This window comes from Manacus vitellinus, unplaced genomic scaffold (assembly GCF_001715985.3).
Source record: "Manacus vitellinus isolate BGI_N305 unplaced genomic scaffold, ASM171598v3 scaffold_36_pilon, whole genome shotgun sequence".
Taxonomy (NCBI): domain Eukaryota; kingdom Metazoa; phylum Chordata; class Aves; order Passeriformes; family Pipridae; genus Manacus; species Manacus vitellinus.
In genome coordinates, this window is record NW_021940508.1 from 6,885,242 (window position 1) to 6,910,672 (window position 25,431).

General features: G+C 56.9%; 1 protein-coding gene across 1 annotated transcript; it reads right to left on the bottom strand.

Moving 5' to 3' along the window:
• Positions 1 to 1,818: 1,818 nt before the first annotated feature.
• IL11RA (interleukin 11 receptor subunit alpha) lies at positions 1,819 to 25,155 on the bottom strand. The gene is made up of 13 exons (XM_018077197.1): positions 25,074 to 25,155; positions 7,048 to 7,149; positions 6,634 to 6,694; positions 6,350 to 6,516; positions 6,059 to 6,173; positions 5,151 to 5,183; positions 4,602 to 4,765; positions 4,300 to 4,463; positions 4,044 to 4,185; positions 3,513 to 3,608; positions 3,224 to 3,323; positions 2,484 to 2,563; positions 1,819 to 2,379 (listed from the first exon to the last, which is right to left on the bottom strand). Exons 1-13 carry the CDS (start codon positions 25,102 to 25,104, stop codon positions 2,363 to 2,365), a joined length of 1,272 nt encoding a protein of 423 aa, XP_017932686.1. The 5' UTR covers positions 25,105 to 25,155; the 3' UTR covers positions 1,819 to 2,362.
• Positions 25,156 to 25,431: the final 276 nt, after the last annotated feature.

The window sequence follows — 25,431 nt, forward strand, 5'->3', positions numbered from 1 at the left end:
GCAACTGGGAGTTGCATCTTTATTCCCTAAAGCACAGAATATGCTGCTTCCTTCAGGTCCCCAAGGCCTGTCTGTCACATTCACAGGCTGCTGGGGCAGGGACCTGAGCCATGAGACATCCCAAAGACAGTCGCAGTGCAGGCAGGCAGGAGTCTGCAGTGGCATGCAGACCTCATGCCTGCTCTTGGCATCTCCAGCTGCCAAATGGGTGGCAGGTCCTGACTCTAAAGCTTCTATCAGAGAGGAAAGTGGTCACCCTCCAGGATCATGGGCAGCAGGATGCAGTGTTAAGGACCAGATGTGCATCTCCTGCCCTCAAGCTGCCACGGTCACCAGAAGTGGGTGTCACCACCACCTGGCCAGGCAAGCCCCAGCTAAGGAAGGGGACAGAGGGCTTGGCACATGGGGAGAGCAGATCTTTGAATCCCCTCTGCCTGTCATTTCTCATTTACCCACCTGAGCTTGTCTGCACAATGCAGGTACATGTTTCCTTGCAGACATATGTGAGGTTCTGGTGGTCCCTGCTTCCCCTTGCCAGCAGCAACTTCCTGGAGCTAATAAGCAGGCAGGATACAGAGGCCAGAGCTGCTGTCTCACACCCTCTCCCATTTTCTGGCTGCTGTGCTGCTACATCTAGAGCAGGCGTCAGTCTCTAAACCAGCACCAGATGCTGGGAAACTACTGAACTGTTTGCAAACACTGGAGCCACAGCTATGGGATGCACATCACCTGTGTTCCACAGCATCTCTGGACAACCACAGCCCTCCACAGTGGCAGAGGAGTGGGATCTGGTGGTGATAGGATTTCAGGTGGTAAAGGCCTCCCATGCCACGCTGGCAACTGAGAACAGACAAGGGTGACGGTGACACATCAGAATGTGTGGTGCCTGGGTTGGATGACGAGGAGCTGAATCCAGCAGATGACGGCAGTGTGACACAGCTCACCTGGGAGAGGGGATGTGGCTGCTGAGCCCAGAAGTCCAGGCAGGATCTGGCTCCTTATACCTCCCCAGTTTGGTGACCTACCATACTTACTCTGTGGAGAGCCCTGCTCTGGTCCAAGGATAGTGCCACCCCAGCTAGCACATGGTAGATAGAGGGCTGACCCCCATCTCTTCCAGCTTAAGTAACTGTGCTCACAAAGGACAGTGAGGGCCTGGGACCCCACAAAGCCAAGCATGGATAGCCCTCATGACCCCACACCCCGGGCACCCAGTGCGGGCACACAAGACATGCAAAGGCACATCCTGCCCCAGTGCCCTCCAACCCAGTCCTCAAAAGTACCCTTCTGGGGGGTGCCCCCATTCCAGGCTCTCTCTGCATCCCTGGTTCACAGGCAGGACCCCAGGATCCAACTGGGAGGGACCCACCCTGCACTGGCTTGGCTCCCTGTGCTCCATGTGTCGCTGCTGTCTGAATTTCCATCCAGCTCCATCTGGATCTCGTTGGGCTGCTGGCACTGAGCACAGGGGTCGGGTGGTGCCAACACATGGAAGCCATTAGAGGGGCTGTGTCGATGTGCAGCAAGGGGGCCACATGCAGAGCGAGGAGGGCTGTGCAGAGGGTCCTGTCCCTGCTGCTGGGCTGGCGAGGGCAGGGGAGACATCCCACACAGCTGCCTGCATTGTCTTCTGGCACTTAGCAAGGGCTGGCCTGGGCAAGGGTCTCCCTCAGCCCCTCCAGGCACCTTGGGAGGGTGCTGACTGGCTTGGGGACTGGCCCTGCTGGATGTGCACCTCCTGCAAGGACCGTCCCGAGCTGGCATCTCACCTAGTGCTACTCACCTCTCCCCTGGCCCAGCATCATCTGCAAGGTCTTGTCTGGGTAGTGCCAATGGCATATCCCCTTTACTGGGGACATTGGCGTAACTCCTTTATTGGCATCACTGCTCCATCCAGCCACAGCATGGGGGAGAGGGGCAGAGGGAAGGGGTGGGGGCAGTTCTCTTCCGCCTGCTGGCGGCTGGCGGGCGGTGGCGGGCAAGGCTCAGCACCCCCTGCTCACTGATGCCCGGCACCCCCGGGAGCCTATACCCATGGTCCCCCTCAACACTAGGCAGTGAAGTGGGGCTGGCTCAGTGTCTTATCCCCATTTGTTTAGCAGCGCTCAGAGGTGGAGCTGGCCTGTCACCCTGAGCCTGAAGTGACTCCAGCCGGCTCCTGGTGGGCTTGGGCAGTCCAATGCTCCTGGGAGCCAGAACCTCTCTCCTTAGGATCCATCCTGCAGCCCAAGGGTGTTGGGGCTCTGGCAGTGTCCACAGCTGTGGGTGACCCAGGAGGTGTGGGATCCTTGGGGGCCAGCAGTGGCATCAAGTCCCACGTGTGGGCAAGCAGGTGCAGGGAGCAGGGATCGGCCAGGGCTCACTACAGGATCTGGGCTTCTGCCAAGAGAGAGGACAGGGTGTCAAGGGGGCACTGACCTGCTCCCCGCTTCCCACTCCCTGCCTCTCATTGGCCCCATTACCCACCCTGCACCATGACTCACTTGGTAGTGCCTTCAAGTGGGTGGCAGCAACCAAGAAGTTGGGTTTGGTCTTGTCCTTGCCATGTTTCCTCATCCGGAGCCTGGGGAAAAGAGCAGTAATGGCTGAGGACCCCAAGCAGCTCCCTGGAGCATTGGGATTGCCCACAACCCCAGTGATCCTGCTCTATGTTCCCATCCAGCTGTGCCCAGCTGTGCCCAGCTCAGCTTAACCTCTCTGTCGGGTCATCTCCAGGGCTACAGCAGAAGCTGGTCATGAGATAGAGGAGGACTGAGTTGGGAACAGGGACTGACAGCAGAGTGACAGCATGGCAAGGAGAGTGGGCAATGCCCAGTGTAGAACTCTTAAGAAGCAAAGACATATGAAGGGGTGTCTGCGCTGACTCTGGAGCATGAGAGCCCCCAGCAAGGCAGGAGCCTTTGGTGGGGTGTTAGTAGTAGCAGCATCTTTGGGGAATACAGAGAAAGGTCCCATGGATCTTGGCTCATTGGAAAGACCCCAGGCAGACTGTGCAGCACTGGGGACTGGGAATAAGCTTGGACAGTGTGCTGGGAATAGGCTTGGATGTGACAGGGGGTTGCAAGGGGAGCATAAACCACCCTATGGAGCATCAAGTCTGTCTTGGCAGGGACCCCAGAGTAGGGCTCAGGGGACACAGGACACTCCATGCTGAGGGTTCAGGTGCAAGAATGGGATGGGGACAGCAATCATGCAGACCCCTCAGTCTCAAAACCCAACCTACCAGATGAGGATGGTGATGATGAGAACAGCAGCCAGGACGAAGAAGGCAAAGATCCCAAGGGACACCAGGACAGCCATCTTCTCCAAGGGGTCACTGCGGTCTGGAACAGAGAGACTGTCACAGCCAAGGGATGCCACAGTCCCCAGCATCTGGGGGACCCTATTGCAAGCTCCTGGACACCCCACCAGCCCAGCCACACAAGGGCATGGAGCAAGAGACCCTTCCCAGTGCACTAAGCCACACATGTGCTCACCCTGGCACTCCTGACTGCCACCCCATCTCTACTCACTGATGGGCTCAGGGTTGGGAGCCTGGGAGGGCTCCTCAGCCAGGCTCTCCAGTCTGGCCTCTGTAGTGGTTTCTTCACTCGCTGTGGTGGCCAGGTCTGCAAGGACAGAGGAGACAGAAACGTTCACCCAAAAGTATGCACAGAACTGCAGGGACCCACAGAGAGGAGCAAAGAAGGTACCCTTACGCCCCAGAGATCCCACGAGCCCTAGGGTGCCCTCAAGGTGCTAGTGGTGCTCTGGGAACCCCACTCTGCCCCAAGTCTGCAGGGGACAATCCCCAAACGGCAGCAGTACATCTGCTATGCACAGCAGCACATCTGCTATGGGCTGGGAGATTTTTGGCCTCCTGCAGCTCTGCCTCCCAACTTTAAGTGGCCCAGGAGCTGAGACTTGCTCTGGTTGGTATTTGGGGGAATGGGTGCCATGGAGAAGTGACTGGAAAGAGGCAGCTCAGGGTGCTGGAGCGACTTCAGGGAGGGATGGTGCAACATGGTAGGGCTGCTGGGGGATGCAGCCTGTCCCCCTCTCACCTCTGACTGGTGTTGCCCGGGCCTCTGCACTCCACTCGCTCCAATTCCCTGCATCCAGGAAATCCTTGGCACTGACTTGGACCACGTGTTCCAGCCCGGCGAAGGCATCTGTGATAACCTCTGACAGGTTCACTGTCTCTACCTGTGCCAGCAGAGGGGAGGTGTGGGGCAGGCAGGGGCATCCCCCACCGCCCTCTCCAGCCCCATGCACTCCCTGCTCCCATGCTGCCTTTGCCTTTCCTTGCACAGCGCTTACCACAGACCAGGAACGGTGGATGACGGGTCGGTACTGGAGCCGAAACCTTAGCTGGAAGTGGGGTTCTTTGGGCCAGGAGGAGGGGTACTTCCAGCTCACGTGGAGCCGCCGTGGGGCCAGGGGAATGGGCTCCACCACCAAGCCCTCTGGAGGATCTGGCTTAACTGTGAGAGAGAGGACAGAAGGCCCCTGTCACACTGCACTACCATGCAGGGAGAGGTTGGGTTCCCCTCTGTCACCCAAATGTAACAGCCTGGGGGATGGATGAACACTGGGACAGAGACGGATGGATGGGGACTCACTGATGGCCTGCATGGTGACATCAAGGAGGCGGTAGGTGAAGCCCAGGGGGTTCACCTCAGTGATGTTCATCCGGTAGGAGCTCCAGAACTCTGACCTGTGGACGGTGCAGGTGCCAGGGCGGGATGGATCCTGCAGGCAGAGCCCCACGTGCCCATTCTTGTTCCTGTAGGTGGGGAGGCAGGGTGGTGACATGTCCTACCTGCCCACCACGCACAGTTTCCCAACACTGCCAAGGAGGTGCCATGGGAGACCTCCACGCCAAGACTCTAGTGGAGGAGGCAGCCCCTCCGGCTCAGTTGCACTCACCCTTCCAGAGTCCACCATGTCCCTCTGAGCACAACAGAAGGGACCCCCATCCCAGCTCCAGTCCCCCTGGGAAGGTCCCTTCATGGGGCAAGCCCTTCTCCCAAACCCCCAGCCTTAGGTAGATGGCTCCCCAACGGGGACCCCCAGCCCTCACTCTGGGGTCTCTGCTGAAGGCTGCAGCAGAGCCTTTGGGATGGGGCCCAGTCCCAAGGGAGCAGGAGCAGGGTGGGAGTCAATCCTACCTCCGCTTCTCTTCACCTGTCAGCGATTTCTTCCTGCCATGGAGACAGATGAAAAAGCAGGTGATGAGGATGAGGGGGCAGCATGAAGCCAACCCCATTGTGACCCAGAGGAGAGACAGGGGTCTCCACACTGCAGAATAGCCCCTTACTCCCACATCTATACAGATGTGACAGCAAGGGAGACAGAACTAAAACCATATCCACCTCTGTTAGTGAGCAGCCTGGCAGCAGGAGGTGGGGGTCCCAGGGAAAAGAGATTGTGGGGTCCAAGAGGGTCTTCCCCAGAGGACCCCCTTCCCTGCCTGGAGTTTCATCACACAGCAGCAAAGATACAGAGATGCTGCTAAAAGCAGCTTCACACTTCCCCTAGAGCCCCCCAAATCCCTTGCTTCTCACTACCCCCTCCCTGCAGAGCCCCTTATGCTCCACGCAGCCCCCTCCACACCAAGCCCCTGGCTCTTGCAGCTTTCAGCAGGGCTGTACTTTATGAGCTCTGCTGGACTTCAAAGCCACTCACTAATTTGGCTCACAGGGATAATTAGAAGCAGCGATGCTGTCAGGGCTCCTTTCATTCCAAAGCATGCCGGAGCATAGCGGCTTGCAGATGACCTGCTTCTCTTTTATAGTCCCTCTGGTGCTGGCAGAGCTGTCAGTAGGGCTGTGGCACAGTAGCCTGCCTGTGCCAGCCCCGCAGTGATGCTGAGGTCCCCCCCGGTAGCAATTAAATGCTTGGAGCTTCCCTCACTCCAAAACATGACCTGCTCAGGGGTGCAGCATGGTCCTTGAGGCAGGAGGTGAACCCAGGGTGTGGGTGGGATGGTCAGCTGGATTTGGTGTTCAACCTTGGCTGGGACCCAGAGCTCACCCCATAACCCCCCCCCAGTCCACGCCCTGTGGGGATACATCACCTGTATGTGGTGATGTATCTGGTGGGGAGGAAGGTCTCCACACTGGAGGTCCAGGAGCAAGAGAAATTCTCGTAGTCAGATGCTCTGCAGGACACAAATGGGACTCCTGGCAGGTCTGAGGTCCAGGGGAAAGTGACAGTCAGTGAGGGCGCCCCATCCCACAGCACATCCAGCACACAGAGATGCCAAAGACCCCTTTTGGCAATCCCTTGGCAGGGGTGCAGGCATCACTGACCCATCCCAGTGGGGTGACACCCACGCAATAGCCCAGACAGCAGACATGCTACTCACGCCCCAGACGCAGGGAAACAGCGTGCAGGAGGCCACCGTCCTCGCCATGGCAGCTGTATGTTCCCATGGAGGCCAAGCTGGCACTCGGCAGCACCAGGGCTCCCTGCTGGATGGCTGAGCCCTCTGGCAGTGCCGCAGCACCTGCCCGTCTCCATTGCACTGGTGAGCTGGAGAGGAGAGACCGGGCAGGCTGCATTAGAGGACAGGAATGGCAGGTCATCTCAGGCCCACCCTGTAAATCATTCCATTGGATAAATCCTCCAGTGTACGTGGAAAAGACCTACCCAGCAGGGGCACCAGCGCACGACAGGGTCACATCTGAGCCCAGCTGTCCATACTGCACACCTGGAGGGACACATATCCCCACATGAGTGTTAGCACTCCATGACACCCCATGCCAGGGCTGGGAGTGGAGGTGGACAGGTTGTGGCTGTATCCCGCAGTGGGTACTGGCTGTGGGGTCTTGCTTCACACAGGTACCACAGTGGAGGACTAGTAGGGACTGGTCCCAGCTGGGGTTGGGTAACAAGCGGATGCAGGGGGGCACTGGCCAGAGGATGCCCATCACTACAGGGCTGCGTTCCATGAGTGCCCTAGTTCTGGTAGGTCTGTTCTTGTCTGGGGGGAAAGGGGTGCCCTCAGGGTCCTCATGCCTGGGATGGGGGGGGGGCTATGTGGGGGGCTTAGTGGGGGCTCACCTTCCTCTCCCCAACTCCCAGGGACGGCGAGCGAGGCTGATGCCAGGGCTGCTGCAAGGAACACCATCACCCTGCCCAGGCCTGGGATGGAACTGTGCATCTGGGGAGGCAGAGCAGAAAGAAAAAGGGTGTTATCCCCTGCAGTAGAACAGCTGGCAGGGTCCACATCACAGAGCATTCCTGCAGGACCATGGACCCTGCATCTCCTTCTTGTCTCATTCCATCCTGCTGGGGATAGCACAAGGACCAAATCCCAGGACACCAGCTGTGACATCTGGCAGGGTCTGTGCCACAGTCACAGCTGGTTCCTGGCTGCTGGCAGTCCCTGTGCCTGGAGGGGGGATGCAAAGGGCAAACATTGACCAGAAGGCTGGGGATGTGTGGTTTGGCGGGATTAAGGGTTCTTTGCCATTGCAATCCTGTGTTGGAAGCCTTGGCTGGCTCCCAGTCCCAGGGTGGTCCAGAGACCCGTGAAAGTGCAGCTGGAGTGGGAAGGGACCAAAGAGAAATTCTGGCCTGTATTTACATGGAAGGAGACAGCAGTTAGATCTAAACAGGCTCACACAGCCATGGAGAGCAGGACTGTGAAAACTCAGGCTGTACCAAGTCCCACATCACTGCCCATGCCTGCACCCACTGTGAGGCTGGTCCATGTAGATCTATGTAGATCTGGTCCATGAGGCTCGTTCCGTGTAGATCTATGACCCCTTTGGGCCATTTGTGGCTGAATGGCCCTGAAATCCCTTCCTCACACTCAGAGATCACCAGTGGCTCTGGGGTGAGAAGTGCAGGATGTGGAGTCAGGGATGTGCACCCAGCTCTTCATGGGTCAACCCCTGCCACAGATTGGAGTCTCCCTACCAGCATCACCTTTTCCATCCCAACCTACACATATCAACATACGCATCCCAACCTGCACATATCAGTCAGCATCATCCTGGCCAATACAGTCAGCATTGCCCTGTCCTACCCTACCAGCATCACCCTGCCCACCGCAGCCAGCATTGCTTTAAGTCATCCACCCCAGCCAGCATCACCCTGCATCTGGTCTTGCCTACATAGTACTGCACATCTCAGCCAGTGTCACCTGTCCATCCCAGACAGCATCACCCCATCCATCCAACACAAGCCACATCACCCTGTCTGTGCCAGCCAGCATTATGCCAGGGCATCCATCCTGGTCAGCATCACACTGACCCTATCAGCACCATCACACTGTCTGTATCAGTCAGAAATTGAACATTTCTCCCTAGAAGACCCTTCTGCCCACCCCTCATGAATGGACAGGTCTATTATTTACACTCACACTGTTGGGCTCTGCTCTCAAGTGCAAGCAGGCACAGGAGGCAGTGAGCTCCCTGTCAGCCCCAAGTGCAGGCATAAATCTGTGTCCCCCAGGGTTCAACAGCTGAGAGACTGGAGGGATGGATGCTCCAGCCCAGCAAAGGCACCCCAGAGCAGCTGCTGGTTCCCCTCCTGCGGTCGGGTGCCCGTGGCCACAGACCAAACCGCCTGGCGAAGGAAACGAGAGCTACAAGGCAGTCTGCTGCAGGGGGGAAGGCGTGTGGCACCCCACATCAACCCTGTCCTGAACATGCCAGGCAGCCTCAAACACAAGCCCAAAATGTAAATAATTTCATGAGACTGTCATAAGCTTTTCCTACCAAACCACCAGAAGAAATGTTCCCAAGAAACATCAGTTAAAAGGTCTCTGCCAAAACTATGCTGGTAAGTAACTGGGAACATTTGGCCTGAAAGTAAAATATTTTGGCGATGGAAAAAAAAAGAAAAAAAAGAAGACAGAAATGAGTGTATTTTGTCTTAAAAGCAGTGACCAAAAATAACTCCATACACCACGTGGGCCAGAGTGAAGAGATGGTTCTGTGGGGGGGCGAAAAGGAGGATGTCAGAGAAAAGGGAGAATGGGTTAGTATAGAGAGAGAAGAATAGTTTTAAAATAAAATAATTTCTTCTCCCAACCACCCTGTTTTTTCAAACGCTGCAGAGGGTGAAGACAGAGCTGCTGCACCCTTCACTCACCCTCACCATGTTGCTCTGTGGCAGGAGAACATGCTCTGGGCACTGGCTCACTGCTGACATGAGGTTGCCTGGTCTTAGGGACGCTGATTGGTTCAAGGCCAGTCTGGAAAAATGACCCTGCAGCTGCAACACTGAAAGGCCTCTTTCCCTGTATGGACAAGGGAAGAGCTTGGGGGCATGTCACAATTTGCAGCCAGACACTGCTAATGTCCCCAGGGAACAGTGTAAGAAGCCCTGCCTGGCCTGGCCTGTCTGGGGCTGGTAACACCAGAGGACCCAGAGGTACCTCACAGCCTCATCTGGTGGCAAAGGACATCCCTGCAGACCTTGCCCCCAGCTGCATTCCAACACATCCCCATAATGACCCCAGTGGTTAAGTCTAGTTAGGGACCACTAACCTAGACCCTAAACTCAATGATCTAACTCTAATCCTAACCCTAACTCTAACACCACTCATCCTGAGGCCCACTCTGCATCCTCCACCCTTCAACACTCTTTGTCCCAGGGCCTCCGCCAAGCAGTCCCCATCCTCACCCCACCACCCCATGCCTTGCCTCACAGGGGCACCCCTCCCAGCACAGTGTGGGGGAGGACAGCTCCAAGCCCCTCCAGTCACACATTGTCTTAGTAAATGACCTCCACGAGCATTGCCAAAAACCTATCTCCAACTGAGCACCACTGCAGAGAGAAGAAGCAGGGCAAGCCCTTCCTCCCCTGCCCAAAGGCCACAAAAAAAGTAGAAGGAGCCAGAGAGCCAGGGAAGACCTGGAGCCCTCATCCCTGGCTGCAGTGGCATGGCAGGGGGCCTGGTGCTGCAAGACAGCCCGCCCAGGAAGGATTCCTGTATTTTCTGCCACCGAACACCCTGGTCAAGGGAAAAACAAGCGTGCAGATGAACACATGGGTGTGCATGGCCAGGCCACCTTCCTTGGTGGCTCTGCACCCCCACAAATGGGCACACAGGCAGAGAAAACATCCCTTCATGCTTGAACCAGTGGTGACACATTCTGGGGACTCAGAGTCCCAGTGCAGTGGTCCTGGAGCCAAGCCGGGACGGAGGGAACAATCAGAGCTTTTCTTCCTGCCTGCATGCTAATCCTGGCCGAAGAGACGTCTGCCGCCTGCCCAGGGCTGTGTGATTTCCCAGTGCCATGGCCAGGGCAGAGGGACCCAGCTCAGCCTGGGGGAGTGGTTTGGTCCTGGCAGGAAGGGCAGTGGTGCCAGACCCTGCTCCATTAGCATGGAATGCTCTTGTCACTGGCATGGCCAGGGTGGCCAGGCTGCCTGTGGTACCCATGAATGTAAGCCAGACACACAAGGTGCCATGCTCCACCCTGCACCAACCCTGCTCTTCCACTGGGCACCATTTGAGCTCATCCAAAATTTTTGGGGAGTAGTGGGGAGAAATCCTGCCATAGGCCCCTTCCTGCATCCAAAATTAAATGCTGTGAGCCAAAACTTCCCCCAAAATCATGGCTACGTGCACCAGCACTGATGTCCATGTGGGGTGGGGCAGTCCCCTCAGCACAGCTGCTCTGTGCTGTGCCCTGCCGTGGCCTGGCAAAGCCCAGCACAGATTCCTGGGGGAAGCCAACTTTCCATTGCGCTCAGTGCTTTAAAAGACAGTGGGTTTTGTTTTTTTAGGGTTTTTTGTTTTGCTTCATTTGAAGTCACTCTTCAAAGAGAATGGGCCGCACACAGAGCCGGGATGGTGGGAATGGGGACAGAAACAGATGACACTGTGCCTCAGGGCCGCAGATGGCAATGGGGACATGTGAGATGCTCCCCACTGAGTACAGAAAGCTGAGATGCCTCCTAACCTCTCCTCAGGGTGGTCAGAGGCAGCATTGCTGTAACAGAGACCAAGAGCACTTGGCAGCAAATGACCCAAGAGCACTTGGCAGCTCTGCCTGGCGTGTGCCAGGCCCTGACAGAGTCACCCACCTGCAAAAAGCCACTCTGCAATGGGCAAAGACCCAAAGCTGGCTCTAATGCCCCAGAGATGGCATCACTCTCTACTCCTGATCCTGAGCTGGGGGTGCTTCCCCAGCCCTGCACTCCAAACCCTCTTTTCTGCCAGTGCCTGCTGTAGTAAACATGTCCTATGTTGGAATGCCATCCTACAGGCGACATTTCAAAGCAGCAGGAATTCCCCTCTCCTAGTTTTCCTGTGGGGCTGGGAGCAGTGCCCCACTAATCCCTCTCCTCTTGGAAGCCCTGCAGAAGCACCATGTCCCACTGTGAGGACCCATGGCATGGTCCGAGTACCTCCCTGTGCCCACTGATCCACCCAGAGACCTGCAAGCACTCCGCCCCTGCATCCTTGGTGATTTTCATCATCATTGCAGGAACATGCACCTTTGGGGTGTGAGGAGCAACAACCCCCTGCAACAACCACTGGCACCCTCCCAGCCACTGGCTGCATGGAGAAAGCCCAGCAGGGTGCTGGGAGGGAAGGAAGCGTGTTCCCCAACACCTCTAGGGCCACTGGGGCCACGCACAGTCACACTTGAGGCAATACCTTGCCCACCTTGGGTGATACTCAGTGCACTGTCCCCAGCCCCTCCAGTGCCCTGGGGAGCTCAAAAAGGGCTGTTTTCCTCTGTGCCACTTTGGTGGGGTGCATGGATCCCCATACATGCTGTGGGTACCATGCCATGCTGGGCTGGGTCAGCACACACACATGCACAGCTGCAGCCAGTGCAACCCCAGCACATTGGAATTACCCCAGTTAAACCAGTAAAACCAGTTGGAGTCTTTCCTTGTGAGGACACTGCAGTCCAATAAGCCCTGTACACAGGGGCTGAATGTGGGACTAAACCCAGTAAAGTTCCAGTGTGAGATTTAACTCAGGGCAGTCCAAAATTGAGATTATACCCCATGCAATCCAGGAGCAAAATTAAATTCCACTAAGCCACACTCAGGAGAGGAATTAATTCCAGTGAAGTCCAAATACATGGTTAAACCCAGCACAGCCCAGGAGTGGAGTTAAACCCAGCTCAGCCAAAATGTGAGGTTAGACCCAGCACAGCTGAAATGTGGGGTTATGCCATCCAAATGTGGAGTTAAACTCAGTGGAGTTCAGGAGTGGGGTTAACCCCAGCTCAGCTCAAACACAGGGTTAACCTCAGCATAGCCAAATCATGGGGTTACACAGTTCAAATGTGGGGCTAAACCAAACGCAACCCAAGAGTGGGGTTAACTCCAGCTCAGCCCAAACTCAGGGATAACCCCAGCACTGCCCATAGAACCAGTTATGTCCACAGCCAGGTACAATGCAAGTCTCCATCCAGACCAACCCCCTCCAATACCCTCTGATGATGCCCAGTTGACCACAGCCCCACTGGTGTCCAAAGCCAAGCCCAGACCCCCCAGTAACCCAAGGGTCACCTCTCTCCTCTGTGGAGCCAGCAGCTGCTATCGGTTCCTGGGGCCGGGGGGCCACCACACACCTCAGCATGCCAGCAGCATCGTGGAGGTCAGGCTCTGCTTCTACCCCAGCCGGGAAACTCCCACCCCAACGCCCTGATTTCCGCCCTCCTCTGCTCCATCCTGCGGGAAAAAGTCTCTGGCTCCCGGTTGTAACCGGAGGCATTGGCAAGGGCCAAAACAGCGAGGGCTCTGTTAGCAGCCAGCAGCCCCAACACCGTGCCAGCTGGCAGCGCTGCATTCCGAGGGGGGAGAGAAGGGGCGCCCCCCTCTCCATCCCCATCCCCCCATTCTCCTCTCCAAAGCCACGTGCCAGAGAAATTCCTAAAAATAATTTCTCAGCTGTAAAGAAACCTACCAGTGCTGTAGCTGTAGTGTTGGTGAGTTTCTTTACAGCTTGGAGATTATTTTTAGGGTGGAAGTTGGGGGGGGGAGTGTGCTGCATCCCCACTGTCCTTGGCACATGGTTGCAGGACAGGGCTGGGCACAGTGCCGGATCTTGGGACACGGGTGGGACCTGCCAGCAGAGAGCCGGGCCACCCTGTGATTAGAACAGGGTGGGAAAGGCTTTTCCTGTCCCAGGAACATTTTAGGATTTGGGATATTTTTCTGCTCCTGGGCTCGGCCCAGGCTGGCAGCGAATTCAGTGAACTCGCAGCTTCCAGCAGGACAGAGCAGCCGGGTACCACCCTGCAACCCAGCATGTTGCCCCCCCAGTATCATTTGCATCTCCCAGAACAAAGTTCCTCCATAAGCTGGTCCTAGAGCTGATACAAGAGCATACACATGCATAAATGCAGGAGACAGATATGTCTGTACATACATGTGAACGCCCAGGCAAATCCAGCTTCTTCCGATGCTCCTGATGAACTGCAGCCTGGAGCTGGGAACCCTGATCTGGAGAGGGGCCCCACAGCATCCCCATGCCTGGTGCTCCCCCATCCCTCCCCCTGCTCCAAAGCTGGCCAGAGCCCAGAAGCCATCGGGCTCAGCTCCATCCCTGAGGCATGAAGGCGCACGGGTCAGCCAAAACACTGCAGGGCCAAAATAAACAGCTCACCTTACACAAACGCTCCCCCAGCTAGCAATTTGCTGTCACTCCTTTTGCAAAACAAAATCCCTTTGGGGCTGGAGATGGATTTCAGGAGTCATTAAGGACCACCTGGGCAGCCAAATAAAGCCACCACCAAAGGGTGGCCTGTTAACCTGTTGTACACCACTATGAGTGGGGGGAAGGGATGGAAGTTGCAGACCCCTGACAGTGTGTGATGTGGGGATGCCGGTGCCAGTTTCTGGCACCTAGTGGGACAGCCATGGTCTGTCTTCTCCAACCTTGGAGTCAACCCTACCTGCTTTGATAGAATCACTGAATAATTAAGGTTGTAAAAGACACCTCAGATCACCAAGTTTGAGCAGAGGCAGCTCAGGAGAGGCACATGGCAGGGACAGATGCTGGGGAAGCACCCCACTGAGGAAGCACCCATGCCCCAAACCTCTTGCAAGTTAATCAGATGGCAGCCCCCAAGCCAAAAGGAGAGGTGGAAAAGCAGTAAAAAGTGGGAAAAAGCTGGGGGCTGCAGCACAGAGCCAGGGGATGGGGCTGAGCCCTGCCTGAGTTGAGAAGGTTGGAAAAACACTGTCCAGCTCGTTTTCTGCTAGGGGAAAAAACCCCAGCCAAGTTCTCCTGAAAGATTAAGTGTGATCGTATCCGAGTGGGGGAAAGCAGGGCAATCCAGTGAGTGTGTGCTGACACATCTTCTTCCCCAGTGCTGGAGAGCCGCCTCGGCCCGACTCAGGGCCAGCTCTGTTTACACGATCCTATTGTCTTTTTTTCTCCTTTGGATTCCCCCCCTTCCAATGTTATAGTTCAGAGTAAACAAAAGCAAGCAGCCTCTCACTCCAAACATTTCAGCCATCCCAAACTTTCTCTGGAGGGGGGCTGCCCGTGGAATTTTCCTCATCCAAAAGAATTTCGAAATGTTCCCGTTGCAGCCTGCTTTGACTGGAGGCCAAGATAGCTCCAAAATCCTTCACGAAATGCTCGAGTTGCCCTCTGCACAGCCCCAGCTCCGGTTATGCCCCAAAGCCCAGCCACGCACAGAGAAATCCTCTGGCCTGGCACACTTGCCAGAGGGGGAAAGAAGCATATCCCAGCCTGTACAACCCCCCCAGCCCAGCCCATTGCCTGAAGGGAAACAGCAGGTCCTGGTGAGGCTGGTTCCTTTTGGATTTTAAGCTGCCACTTCAGTTCTTATTGCTCCAAGTCAGCGATGCTGATGCAAAGTGCTTGGGTGCACCGGGATGGCAATGCACTCAAAACCCCATAGCATTTCCCTAGGCAGGCAGCATCTCCATAGCACCAGCCAGAGGGACGAGGGCGAAGAGAGTGCCAGAGTTCCTCCTTGGAGCAGTCAGTGGCACCTTGAGCACCAGGAGGGTAGCTTGCAGTGGTGATGCCTGCTCAGTGCTGCCGGCTCACTGCATGGCCAGGCGGAGAAGGAGGGGATGATGTGCTAAATACATCCCTGAGGATGGAGTGGGGGACAGCACTGTGCCTTGCACATCCCTAGGAGATGGCACATGGAAGGGGGGATAAAATGTACCCCAGGATGAGCCGTGTGCTGGGTGCCACCCAAGGATGCTGATCCTCCCTGGCCCACATCACACTGTCAGGGCAGGCACCCCAGTGCCAGAAGAGGTGGGACCCCAACGTGGTCAAGCAGAGACCCCCAAGAGCTCTCTTGGCTCTGGCTAAGCACTGATGTGGTATGAAACCCATGAGACCCTGGCACGGGGGTGCCAGCACTGCACAGCAGACTGGTAAGGAGAGCACTGGAGGTAGACCCTGAAACAACTTCAAGGAGAAGAGCCCAGCTGAGTAGACCCACAAAAAAAGTCAGCAGTTGCAGGAAGAAGCACCCAAAGCTCAGTCCAGCATGGATTTGGCTGTCAGTGCAAGCCATTGTAGTGGCCTGGCATGCTGATGTCCCTTGCTTGCTTTCCCAAACAGTCCCTGGATGGGTTTCACTGGGTAGGTGGTCCTGCAGCCCAAAACACACCCCGACATGCTGAGGAGCCCCCACATCCTCCCTCCACAGGCACATGCACATTTGGGGGACTGCAACCCCTTGATATACGTGCGGTCACCCCAGGAAGGCAAAACATTGCTGGTACCCGCTGCATCTCCCACCCACAGCATCACACCCCGGTGGGCACAGAGCCCTGTGCCACCACAGCAGCACTGGCAGGGGGGAGATACCTCAGCTCCACGCCGGGCTGGAATCTTGCTGTGGGATGGGGCTCTGCTGGGTGCCTCCAATGCCTCTGCACCATCTCCCTGCGCCGCCTCGCTGGGCTCTCCTCCTCCACGGAGGTTGCTCAGTGGTTTGGCGTGGGAGTGGTCCTACCCCCCCGACCCCCAGCAGCCCCCTCCCCTATAAAGGGGCCAGGCAGCGGCTGTGCAGGGAGCAGAGCCCCCGACACAGCAGATGGGGTCTGTAAAGTGAGGCTCCCCCAGGTGTGTTTGCCTTGGCTGGGGCTCAAGCCCGTCCAATTAGAGCTATAGAAAACATATCTTACAAAAAAACGAGGGGGGAAAAATAATCCTCTCCCCTGAGCTGGGGCCCAGGGTTTGGCCAGGGTTTCTCGGCAGGCCAAGCACAGGCAATGCAGGCTCTGCTGGCAGCAGCCCTGGGAGGGAGGGATGTTTGTGGATATTAAAATGCAGTCGTAAAGTAGAATAAAAGGGCAGCCTTGTTTCGGAACGAGTCTCCGAGGCTTTCCCCTCTCCCGTCATGCTCGGCACCTGGCCGGCAGCAGGAGCAGCTCCCCCTTCCCGCAGCCTCTCAGCCACCTTAGCTCGTCCAAGGACTGAGCTGCTGTCAGAGAGACCCCAGTCCTCAGGAGTGAAACTCATCATCTTCAGGAGGGAGCAGATTTGGGAGGCCACCCCTCTACAGCTACCCACAGTGGGTCAAAATTACAGCTACAGTTTTGTAAAACCCACCCCTGCACATCCCTTCCTCAACAGCTCTCTGCATTCCCCTATTCACTGCCCTGCCTGCATGGAGCAGCCACATGGCAGTGCCACCAGTATTTCACTGTTTGGCCTCTCCCTGCATCTCTGATGGAAGTAGGACAAGCTGGATGGTGTTTTGGTTAAGGCTCAAAATTAGCCCTGGGCACCTAACACCTCTGTTTCCCCACTGAATAAGGGGACATGGCAGGATTCCATGGGGCTCCCCCCATCTCTAGGGACCCAAAAACCTCTGCAGAAGCCCTCTTCTTGGGACATCTCCCCAAATCCATCCTTGAAGCAGGATGGTGCCTCTCCACAGCATTGCCTCTGCCTCCATGCTGCCATGTCCAGCTGTGAAAAGTCAAACCAGGAGGGTGGAAAACAGCCACAGGCATCAGCCCAGCAAAGATGGCCCCACCCCGGCCCACCTGCTTGGTTGCAGATGCCCACTGCACATCTGGCTTCACCACTGCCTTCTGTCCCCCTCCCCAGCTCAGCAAGGAGGGGACAGTGGGCTGGGAGCCCAGAAATCCCCCTCATCAATCCCTGCCCCCATCCCTCCCCCTTTCCCCTGACAGCATTCCAAAAGTGCAGGCTCTCCAATCCCCCGACCCTTGTCTCACGGGGACCACAGCCACATCCCACCCCCAGCCACGGTCCAAATGACTAACGCCCCGGCAGGAGAACCGGGTGCCGTCGGGGCGAGCAGGGCCTGTCCCTTGGCCGTGCTCCCTCCCCGCAGTGGTGAAATCACGTCTGGAGAAAGCCCGGGGAGTGAGACGCCGGGCCCCCCCGCTGCTTCCAAGCGAGGATGCTCATCACTCCATGCCTGCTGGCCGGCCGTCCCCGCTCTGTAAACCCCACGTCCTAATGGAAGGGGCTGCTCCAGGCACGCAGACTGCAACAGAACCCCCTATCTCATCTCCTCCTCCTCGCGCCAGATCCCATAGCAGCATCCCAGCCGTGGAAATGGCTGCGGGATGCGGAAACGCAGCAGCAAGCCCCAGGTGCTCATGAAAGTGCTCCCGGGGAGCGGGCAGGAACCTTTAATCTCACTTTAGCCCCTGTAAACCCGCCAAAAGGCTGGGGGGAGACTGGGGGTGGAAGGGGTACCCCCTCTGCTGGCATTCCCCATGTCACAGCAGACTGACTCATGGAAGGAGCTGGTGGCTTGGGCTGGCTGGAAAGAGCCCTGGGCAGCACCAGAGGGGATGGTGACTGACCGGCCACCAGCGCTCGCCTTCGAGCTGGCACGCGGCACGCGCCGGCTACGACGGGGTGACTAATGTGGCTCTTTAAACGCCTCCGCCGGCACGGGAACGTGGCTCCGGGTTAGGGTTTAATTATCTGCCTTCCTCCGCAGCCCGTGCTCTCCTCTCGCTGAACCGCCACGGGGACCCCGGGAATGTTGTCCATCCCCCCCTCGGCCGGGGCTGCTGGCACAGAGCGAGCAGGGCTGCGGCGGGGAGCTGGCTGGGAGCACGCCGAGGCTGCAGCTGGGGGCTATAAAAAGCACGGCTGTGGTATGCAGCGAGGCACTGAGAGGGGAATAAAATAAAATCAGGTGGTGGATGAGTCGGACGCTTGCTTCTGCACCGGGTCTAGCCCCAGTGCTGCTTCCCATCATCCCTTCCCTGTTCCCTGCTCGGCTGACAGCCCGGTGAGGCTGGGGCAAAGAGGAGAGCTGGGATTTGGCAAAGGATGAAGGATGCAGGTATGGCAGTTGAGGGTGGGTCGGCAGGCGATGGAGGGGATCAAGGCTGGGGGAACAATCGCTGGCTCTGGTACACTGGCTCCTGCCCCGGATGGAAGCATTGCAGCCACCCCTTGCCCAGCCCAGAGACGCCAGATCCGGGCACAGAGTCTTCTGGCAGCTTATACCGGAGGATTAACCGCGTGCTGACTTATGGCCAGAGGTGCCTTTGCCAGGAGGAAGCTGACACACCGACTGACAGTGGGCACCCCACCATTCCCCAGCACCTCCCGCACCCAGATCCTGGTGGGGACCTCACCCAGAGGGGACAGTGATGCCACAAGTTATGGACAGACAAGGTTCCCATCAGGCTGGTGGGAGCTCCCCACTCAGGGATGTGCCATGCTTGCACAAGTCTGAGCGGGGGAAGGTCAGATTAATTTTAAACCTGAATAAACAAGGAGAGAAGGCAGTGCCAGAGCTCGCCCTTCCCAGTGGGGATGCCCAACAGCAGAGCACAGCACTCGCAGCACAGCTCTGCCCTGCCCAGGGGTTCACATCCCCCTAGGAGAGCCAGAACAGACCCACACCCAGAGGCCTCTCTTTTCCACAGGGAGCTCCCAGCTGAGTCAGTGCTGGCAATGAGGAGAACGGCTTCTGCTTGCCTTTGCAAGATTCCTCTGGTCTCCATGGGGAAGCACCTATCCTGGGACCCCCGTCCCACTGGGAACAGCACCAGGGCTTGCCTGTCCCCTGGCCTCAGTGCACAATGTGGTCTTGGGAATGAACCAGGAGGAGAAAAAAAAACACAGCAAAATTGTTTGTAGGTCAAGAGGAAAATGGAAAAAAAAAAGTTTGTGTTTTTCATGCCAAAAGGAAAATGAAAACCAAAACATTTTGTTCTAAATGATAGGCCTTGTTTAGTTTTCAGTGGTTTTACTTTTATAAACTGGTTTGAGTTAAATCGAGCTAAATTTGTCTTCCAAACATTACCTTGGGGTGGGGAATAAAATAAATTAAAAAAAAAAAAAGAATAAATCAAAACATCTCGTTTGGAAAATGTCAAGAGTGAAACACCACGGCTTTTCCAGCCTGGGAGAGCCGCAGCCGGGCACTGAACCCAGCCTCAGCTCACAACTTGGACTCCCTGAAGCAACTTTTTTTCCCGGAAAATAAGGCAACTGCTGTGCCTATTGACGGCTGGGATGGCTCATGCCCTGGTGTCCGGCTCCCATCAGGGATATCCCCTCCGCCCATGCCAGTCCCCAGGACCTGCGGGAGCATGGAAAGACCCTGATACAATCAGAAGCCATGTGCGTGAGCCGAATCTGAGCTGAGCTGCTCTCCAAAACTCCTCTTTAAATGTCTGTTCTATTAGGTCAGCATTCCTGCGTTGCCCAGGGAAGGTGGTTACGGCCGGCAGCCCGGCACACAGGCTCCTCGGTGCTGGCTGCTGGCTCCCCGTCAGCAAGCAGCCTGCCCACGCTATTAAATTACTGAGAAAAATGGATCGTTTCACCAAAAATTAGGTGCAGGAACCTCTCACGCGGTGGCAAGGCGAGCTGGTAATTGGAAAGTCATAGAGCTGGCCGCAAATGCTGCCTCTGGCTCTGCTCCACCCTCCTCTGGTTGTGGTGAGGGATGGCGGGGAGGCGTTTGCTGCTGTCCCTGAAATGCCACTGCTGATGGAGATGCAGCGGCCACGTTGTCAGCAGCACTGTGAGGTCCCCTGCATACCCCAGGAGGGTTAAATGCTACTGCAGGATGCCTCTGCTCTTGGTAGATGGAGAAAATAAGTGAAAAAAAGCTCTCACGGACCTTTCCAGGCACTGGAGGAAGAAAATTCTCCATGCACGGCTGGACCTGCTCACCATTACGCACCCTCACCCTTTTGGGAATATGTCTCATGGGGACATTGCCTGGGGATGCAGCAGGACACTCCGCCCCAGCCCCAACTAATTCCTCCAGCTGTGCCCCAGGGGTGAAAACCAAGATGACCTTCCCCACAGACCATGCCTATCTTAAGCTTTTCATCCATCCAAGGGCCCTCATCCTTCTCGCTGTGTGCAGCCCCTGCCCTAGTGCTGCAAGGAGAGGGAACACAGTAGCGAGGGAACTGGAGGCACTCAGCTGTTTTTTTGGATGCTGGGGTGCCAGGGCCTCAGGCACAGTCGCAGCTGGAGAAGGAACGTGGAGCCAGGCACAGGACCACGGAGGCCAGGGAAAAGGCATGCTTCCCCTGGCACAACCATGCTCCAGCCACAAAGCTACAAAACTCTAAGCCAGGATGGGGTGGAGCAGCCTCGAGGGAGCTACAAAACAGCCCCCAGGAGCCTTGCAGGAGCTAAAAAAATCAAAAGCAGCCAAGGCTCTGAAGAACCCGCCGGGGTTGCGTGTTGGCCCTTGCAAGACGAGGATGGAGCAATAGCTGGTCGGGTCCACCAGCTCCTCCTGAGCCTTGAGGCCTCAGGCAAAACTCATGGAAAGCAAAGACTCCTGCAGATCTCCCCAGCAGCTGGGGGCTGGCCCTGTCCCTGCAAGGAAATCTGGGGAGATGCCAGCTGGCCTGGGCACCCTGCGTGACAGCGGCTTTCGCAAAACCAAGCTGGGCCACTGCAGCCTGGCCATCCCTGGAGACCTTTGCAGGGCTGTTCAGCACAGCTGCTGGAGCTCTGTCGCAACACCGGCACGGCACCGGGCCGGACCACGATGGAGACCTGGCATGACAACACCGTCTGGTTTTCCCTATCTACTTCTGCAGGAAGGCAAGGGCTGAACTGTGCCTTTCACGATGTTATTGAATTCAAAAGGCACTGATGCCTGTGTCGACTTTCATCAAAGAGGGGCTTGTGAGGTCCTGGCTCCAGCTCTGACTATCGGTCTGGCCAAGATGAAAGCTTTCTGTCCCAAAGGAAGGGGATGGTGAAAGCACAGGAAGGCAAAGCTGGACGGGTATAGCCACGCTAGACTAGGGGGACGTGCTCCAGGGATGCTGTGCCAGCCCCACTGCCTCCCACGTGCTCTTCTGTGGGGACATCCACCCCCCTTAGGCCACCAGCAGGATGACAGGAAGCTGCCTCGAGCCCTGTCTGAGGCTCCCCAAGGTGGGATGAGACTTAACCACAGCTGAGCACAACACCCACCAAAATCAGTGGGTCAGAAGACTCTCCCCAAGCTGCTGCAGAGATGACGGTCTCCCAAAGCTAGAAGCTTCTCCCATCCCTTCTTCCCTTGGTGCATCTTCAGCACTGGCTTCTCAACAACATTTGGCACTGCTTGATTTCTCTTTAGGAGATACAGTAAACAAGAAGGTGCCCAAATGACCTTCTTTCCACCATCAGGATTTCATTAGATGAAGGAGCCCTAAACGTCTCCACCTCTCCCTATATGGCAATCTCTGCGGGTTTGAAACAGTTTTCATTAGGCAGCTTCTATTTCAGCCGTCTCCATATTGAGTGGGAGGGACCAGAGCCAAGCAGCTAATTTCCAAAATGCTTTCAGCATCCTCCCCTCTCCTGGTCGATGCAGTCTCACCTGCATGCAGGCCATCGTCACCTGCACAAGCCAGCGTGACAATGTCAGGTCTCCTGAGGTCCCTCCAGCCTGTTTGTCCTCTCCAAAAGCACCTTTAGGAAACATGTACAAGCAGGGTACTGGTGGATGTCACTGTCCCCTGGCTAGACACTTCCAAAATTCCTCGTAAGCTTTTTCAGAAAAGATCAATCCCCACTGGAGTGAGTCCAAGCTCTCTGATCAGATGTGACCAGTGTGACCACAGTGCGCACACAGTCCTGGTAGGATGGAGGCAAATCAGGTCTGGACAGACTTCTTATTCCTCTTCCCATGGATCTCTCCCACCTCAAACACCCCAAAACACCAGAGGAGGAGATATTTGTCAGGGGCTTTTTCCATGTCCCAGACTTGTACCACTGGAGAGAAGGAAGAATTGCATCTTTCAGCCCAGCTGCCCACCTGTACTGGAAAGCTTAGCAGATGCTCCAGGGGCTTCAGGTGCTGTGACCTTTCGAAAGAGTCCAAAGTTCACCTCATTCTGCTCCCATGCCAAGGTGACTCAGAGACCTGGGAAGCAGCCAGGCTTGAGAGATAATTCCCATTAACACGCTGATCCCTGACACGGCAAACCTGCTTCTAATCTTCAGAGGAATTTTCCATTTTTCCATGGAAATGGTCCATGGGAGTCTGGCTGTGGGGGAAGACTCAACTACAATGCATCTGTGCCCTTCCCCACCTTCACAGCCCGGATGGTAGGAGAAAACCATCACCAGGAGGTGCACAGAGATTTTTGCTGGTAGGAACTCGGGTCATAAGGTCATGACACACCCAGCCAGAGAGATTTGGTGATTTTCATACATGTGATGCTGTTGTAACCACAGGAACACTTAGAAAAAACCAAAACTCTCTAAACATTCCAGCAAGTCACCTCAGACATCCCAGGGCTAACTCCTGATGCTGGCATTGTATCAGCATTTCAAAGGCTGGTGAAGCCCCAGTGTATTGCCCATAGGGAAGAGCTCCCATGCCACCCAAGCTCTGTCCTTGGCAATATTTTGGGCAGGAGCAGAGCCACCCTTTCCCATGCCTGAACAAGAAGAGGGGAAAAAAGGCTGTGAGAGACGCTGAAAATTTCCAAAGGGAGAAGAGCAGAAACACAAGCCAGCACGTGCCCCCTCCTGCGGGCAGCATCTCACGAGGGGTTTTCCTCCAGAGCCAAACCCGCGGGAGAAGAGGAGGCAAGAATCCTTTGGCTTGTTTAACCTAACAAGGAAGCTATAAATACAGCAGGGTAAACACTGGAGAGGGAGAAGAGGTCTTGAACTAAAAGCACAATGTTGGCACAAACCCACAGGGGAATAAGCTCTCCAGGAACGCATTCGGCAGGAAACCGGAGGGAGGTTGAGGCCTGTGTGAGCAGGAAGAGTCTGGAGTTGCCTTTGAATAAGAGCAGAGTAGAAAGAGAGGGTTTGAACTGAGTGCTCAGCTAGTTCATGGCAGGTGAGGATGCCATGCATTGTCACCCTCTGTGGGGGTTTCCCAACTCAGGATAGACCAGGTGAGGCATGTGAGAAGAGCAGGATAGCTCCATGTGTAGGATGTGGGCTGCCTGGGTGCCCATCCAGCATGACAGCTTCTGCATGATGAACCCAGCAGCTGCAAAGGGGAACTGCTGCTGCTGCCACATGAAAACGGCGGGGAGACTTGTTGTGCCGTGAGTCATTCATTCATCGTTCACAAACAGGGCCTGCACTTGGCCAAGCATCCTCCTCCCCCCACCGCTGGGACAGGGAAAAAGTGGCTTATTAGATATAATCAAGTCAAGTTTTCCCCTCCCTGAGAAGTTCCTCTTCCTGGAGTAGGAAGGGCAAAATCAGAGCTGCTTTTCTCCCACGTTCCCGCAGGCAGCCTCTGCCTTTAACTGCACCCTCCAGGGAGCCCTCCCTATCGCTCTACTTAAACTCACATTCCCTGTTCACCCACTGCTGGTGACACCCAGTGTTAGACCCTGCCTCCTCCCCCCCAGTCTCACTTCGGCTGCCAAGTTCAGTTCACAGCTCTCTGGAGAGGACATATTGTCCTTTTCACTTCCCCAGAACAGAGCAAGGTTGGTGGAGTAGATAGTGCATGGGTGCTGAGGGAACATTGTAGCCATGTCTCATCCTTGTCCCTGCCACAGGAGGACCTCCACCAGCTCATAGCTCCCTCTGAAACTCCCCTGCCCTGTGCCAGGCTGGGATGCTGTGTGCTCCATGTAGCTCCACGTGTAACCTTGCTGTGACCTGCCCTCCTATAAACAGGGAGAGTGCAAACACCCCACCTCCTCCAGGAAACGAGACAGCCAGACGTGGAGTGGTCACCTCCTGGCACCCAAGGCGCTCAGCCAGCCCTGGACATCCCAGCTCTGGCTGTGCCACCAATGCCAGTCAGTCCAACGCCATTTTGGGCACAGCAACACATCTACGAGTTGTTGTAGCTCTGGGTTTCTCCCCATCCACGGGGACCAGGCACAAGGCGCCCAGAGGCCCTGTCCCAGTGGGGTCTCGGTTTGCTGGCAGCGACGTCTGAGCCGAGGACAGCCCCTCTGACCCCTCTGACATCCTTCACCAGCCCAGAGGCAGAGCTTGGACAGGACCTGGCGGGTGACACAGCCAGCCTGTGAGGGGGGCAGTGGGCACAGCTCAGGGCTGGGCACTCGTGGAGGCTGGCAGAGGACAGAGAAGTTGGGATTGAGACAGCATCCTGGGGCAAGGAGGGACAAGGAAGGCAGAGAGCCCTGCCAGCGCCCGCGCATGGGAAAGCGCCTCTCTCAGCGCCTCTCCTAATTGGGAGCAGCTTTTCCCTACTTGGACCCCCCAGGAGAAGAGGGGGCCCTGCCAGGGGGGCGCTTTGCCTGGCATTCCAGCCTTTCTCCAGAAAACTCCCTTTAGAGTCAGCGGGGTTGTCTAAATTGCGAAGGGGGGGGGGGGTGTCTGTGGAGGTTGGGGAAGGAGCTCAAAGACCCCACCCCGGGAACGCCGTCTGCTCCCCGAGCATCTCCGGGCAAGGCGGAGGCGCGGAAGGCGGAGAAGGGGGAGCAGCACCGGGTACCCATAGGTAGACGGGAGGGAGCGGGAGGGCAAATCCCTGCCAGCGACTTTCTGAGGGGACACGGACACGGACAGACAGGCACATTCCACACACTCCCCTCCCTCCCCAACTTTCTCCGCCCGGGCAGCAGAACGGCCCCGGGGAGCCGCCTGCCCGCAGCCGCGCGCCCCTCACCGCGGCGTCGGGGCGGCGGCGACCCATTCCCGCTCCCGGGGTGGGGACGGGGGGCACTGTCTCCTGACTTCCTGCGTGGCGCCGCGGCTATGTGTTCCATGGCGCCTAGACGGAGCGGGGAGCGGGCCGGGAGCGGGGCGCCCGCACCGGGCTGGCTGCGGCCCGGTAGCGCTAGGCGGTGCAAGCCCGGCGGGGCCGCCGCCGCCGCTCCGATTGGAGCAGGGCTCTGCAATCTGGCCGCCACCGCCCCGGGACGCTTTCCTGCCTGTGAGCCGCCCCCCGGGAACCGGAGGGCCTGAGCCGCCGCCCGCCGGCCTCCCCCGGGGTGCGTGGTCCCCGCGGGCTCCCGTCCCGCTCCGAGCCGGGTGCGCGCGGATGGGGATCCCACTGTCGGCGCGCTGATGCTGCGGTGCTCTGCGGAGCTTGG

Excerpts from the sequence above, each read along its gene's own strand:
- IL11RA (XM_018077197.1), bottom strand. The coding sequence starts at position 25,104 with ATGGAACACATAGCCGCGGCGCCACGCAGGA. Across the intron at positions 3,324-3,512 it reads TCCCAACCCTGAGCCCATCA|ACCGCAGTGACCCCTTGGAG; the intron begins GTGAGTAGAGAT and ends TCTCTGTTCCAG. Across the intron at positions 2,564-3,223 it reads ATCATCACCATCCTCATCTG|GCTCCGGATGAGGAAACATG; the intron begins GTAGGTTGGGTT and ends TCTTTTCCCCAG.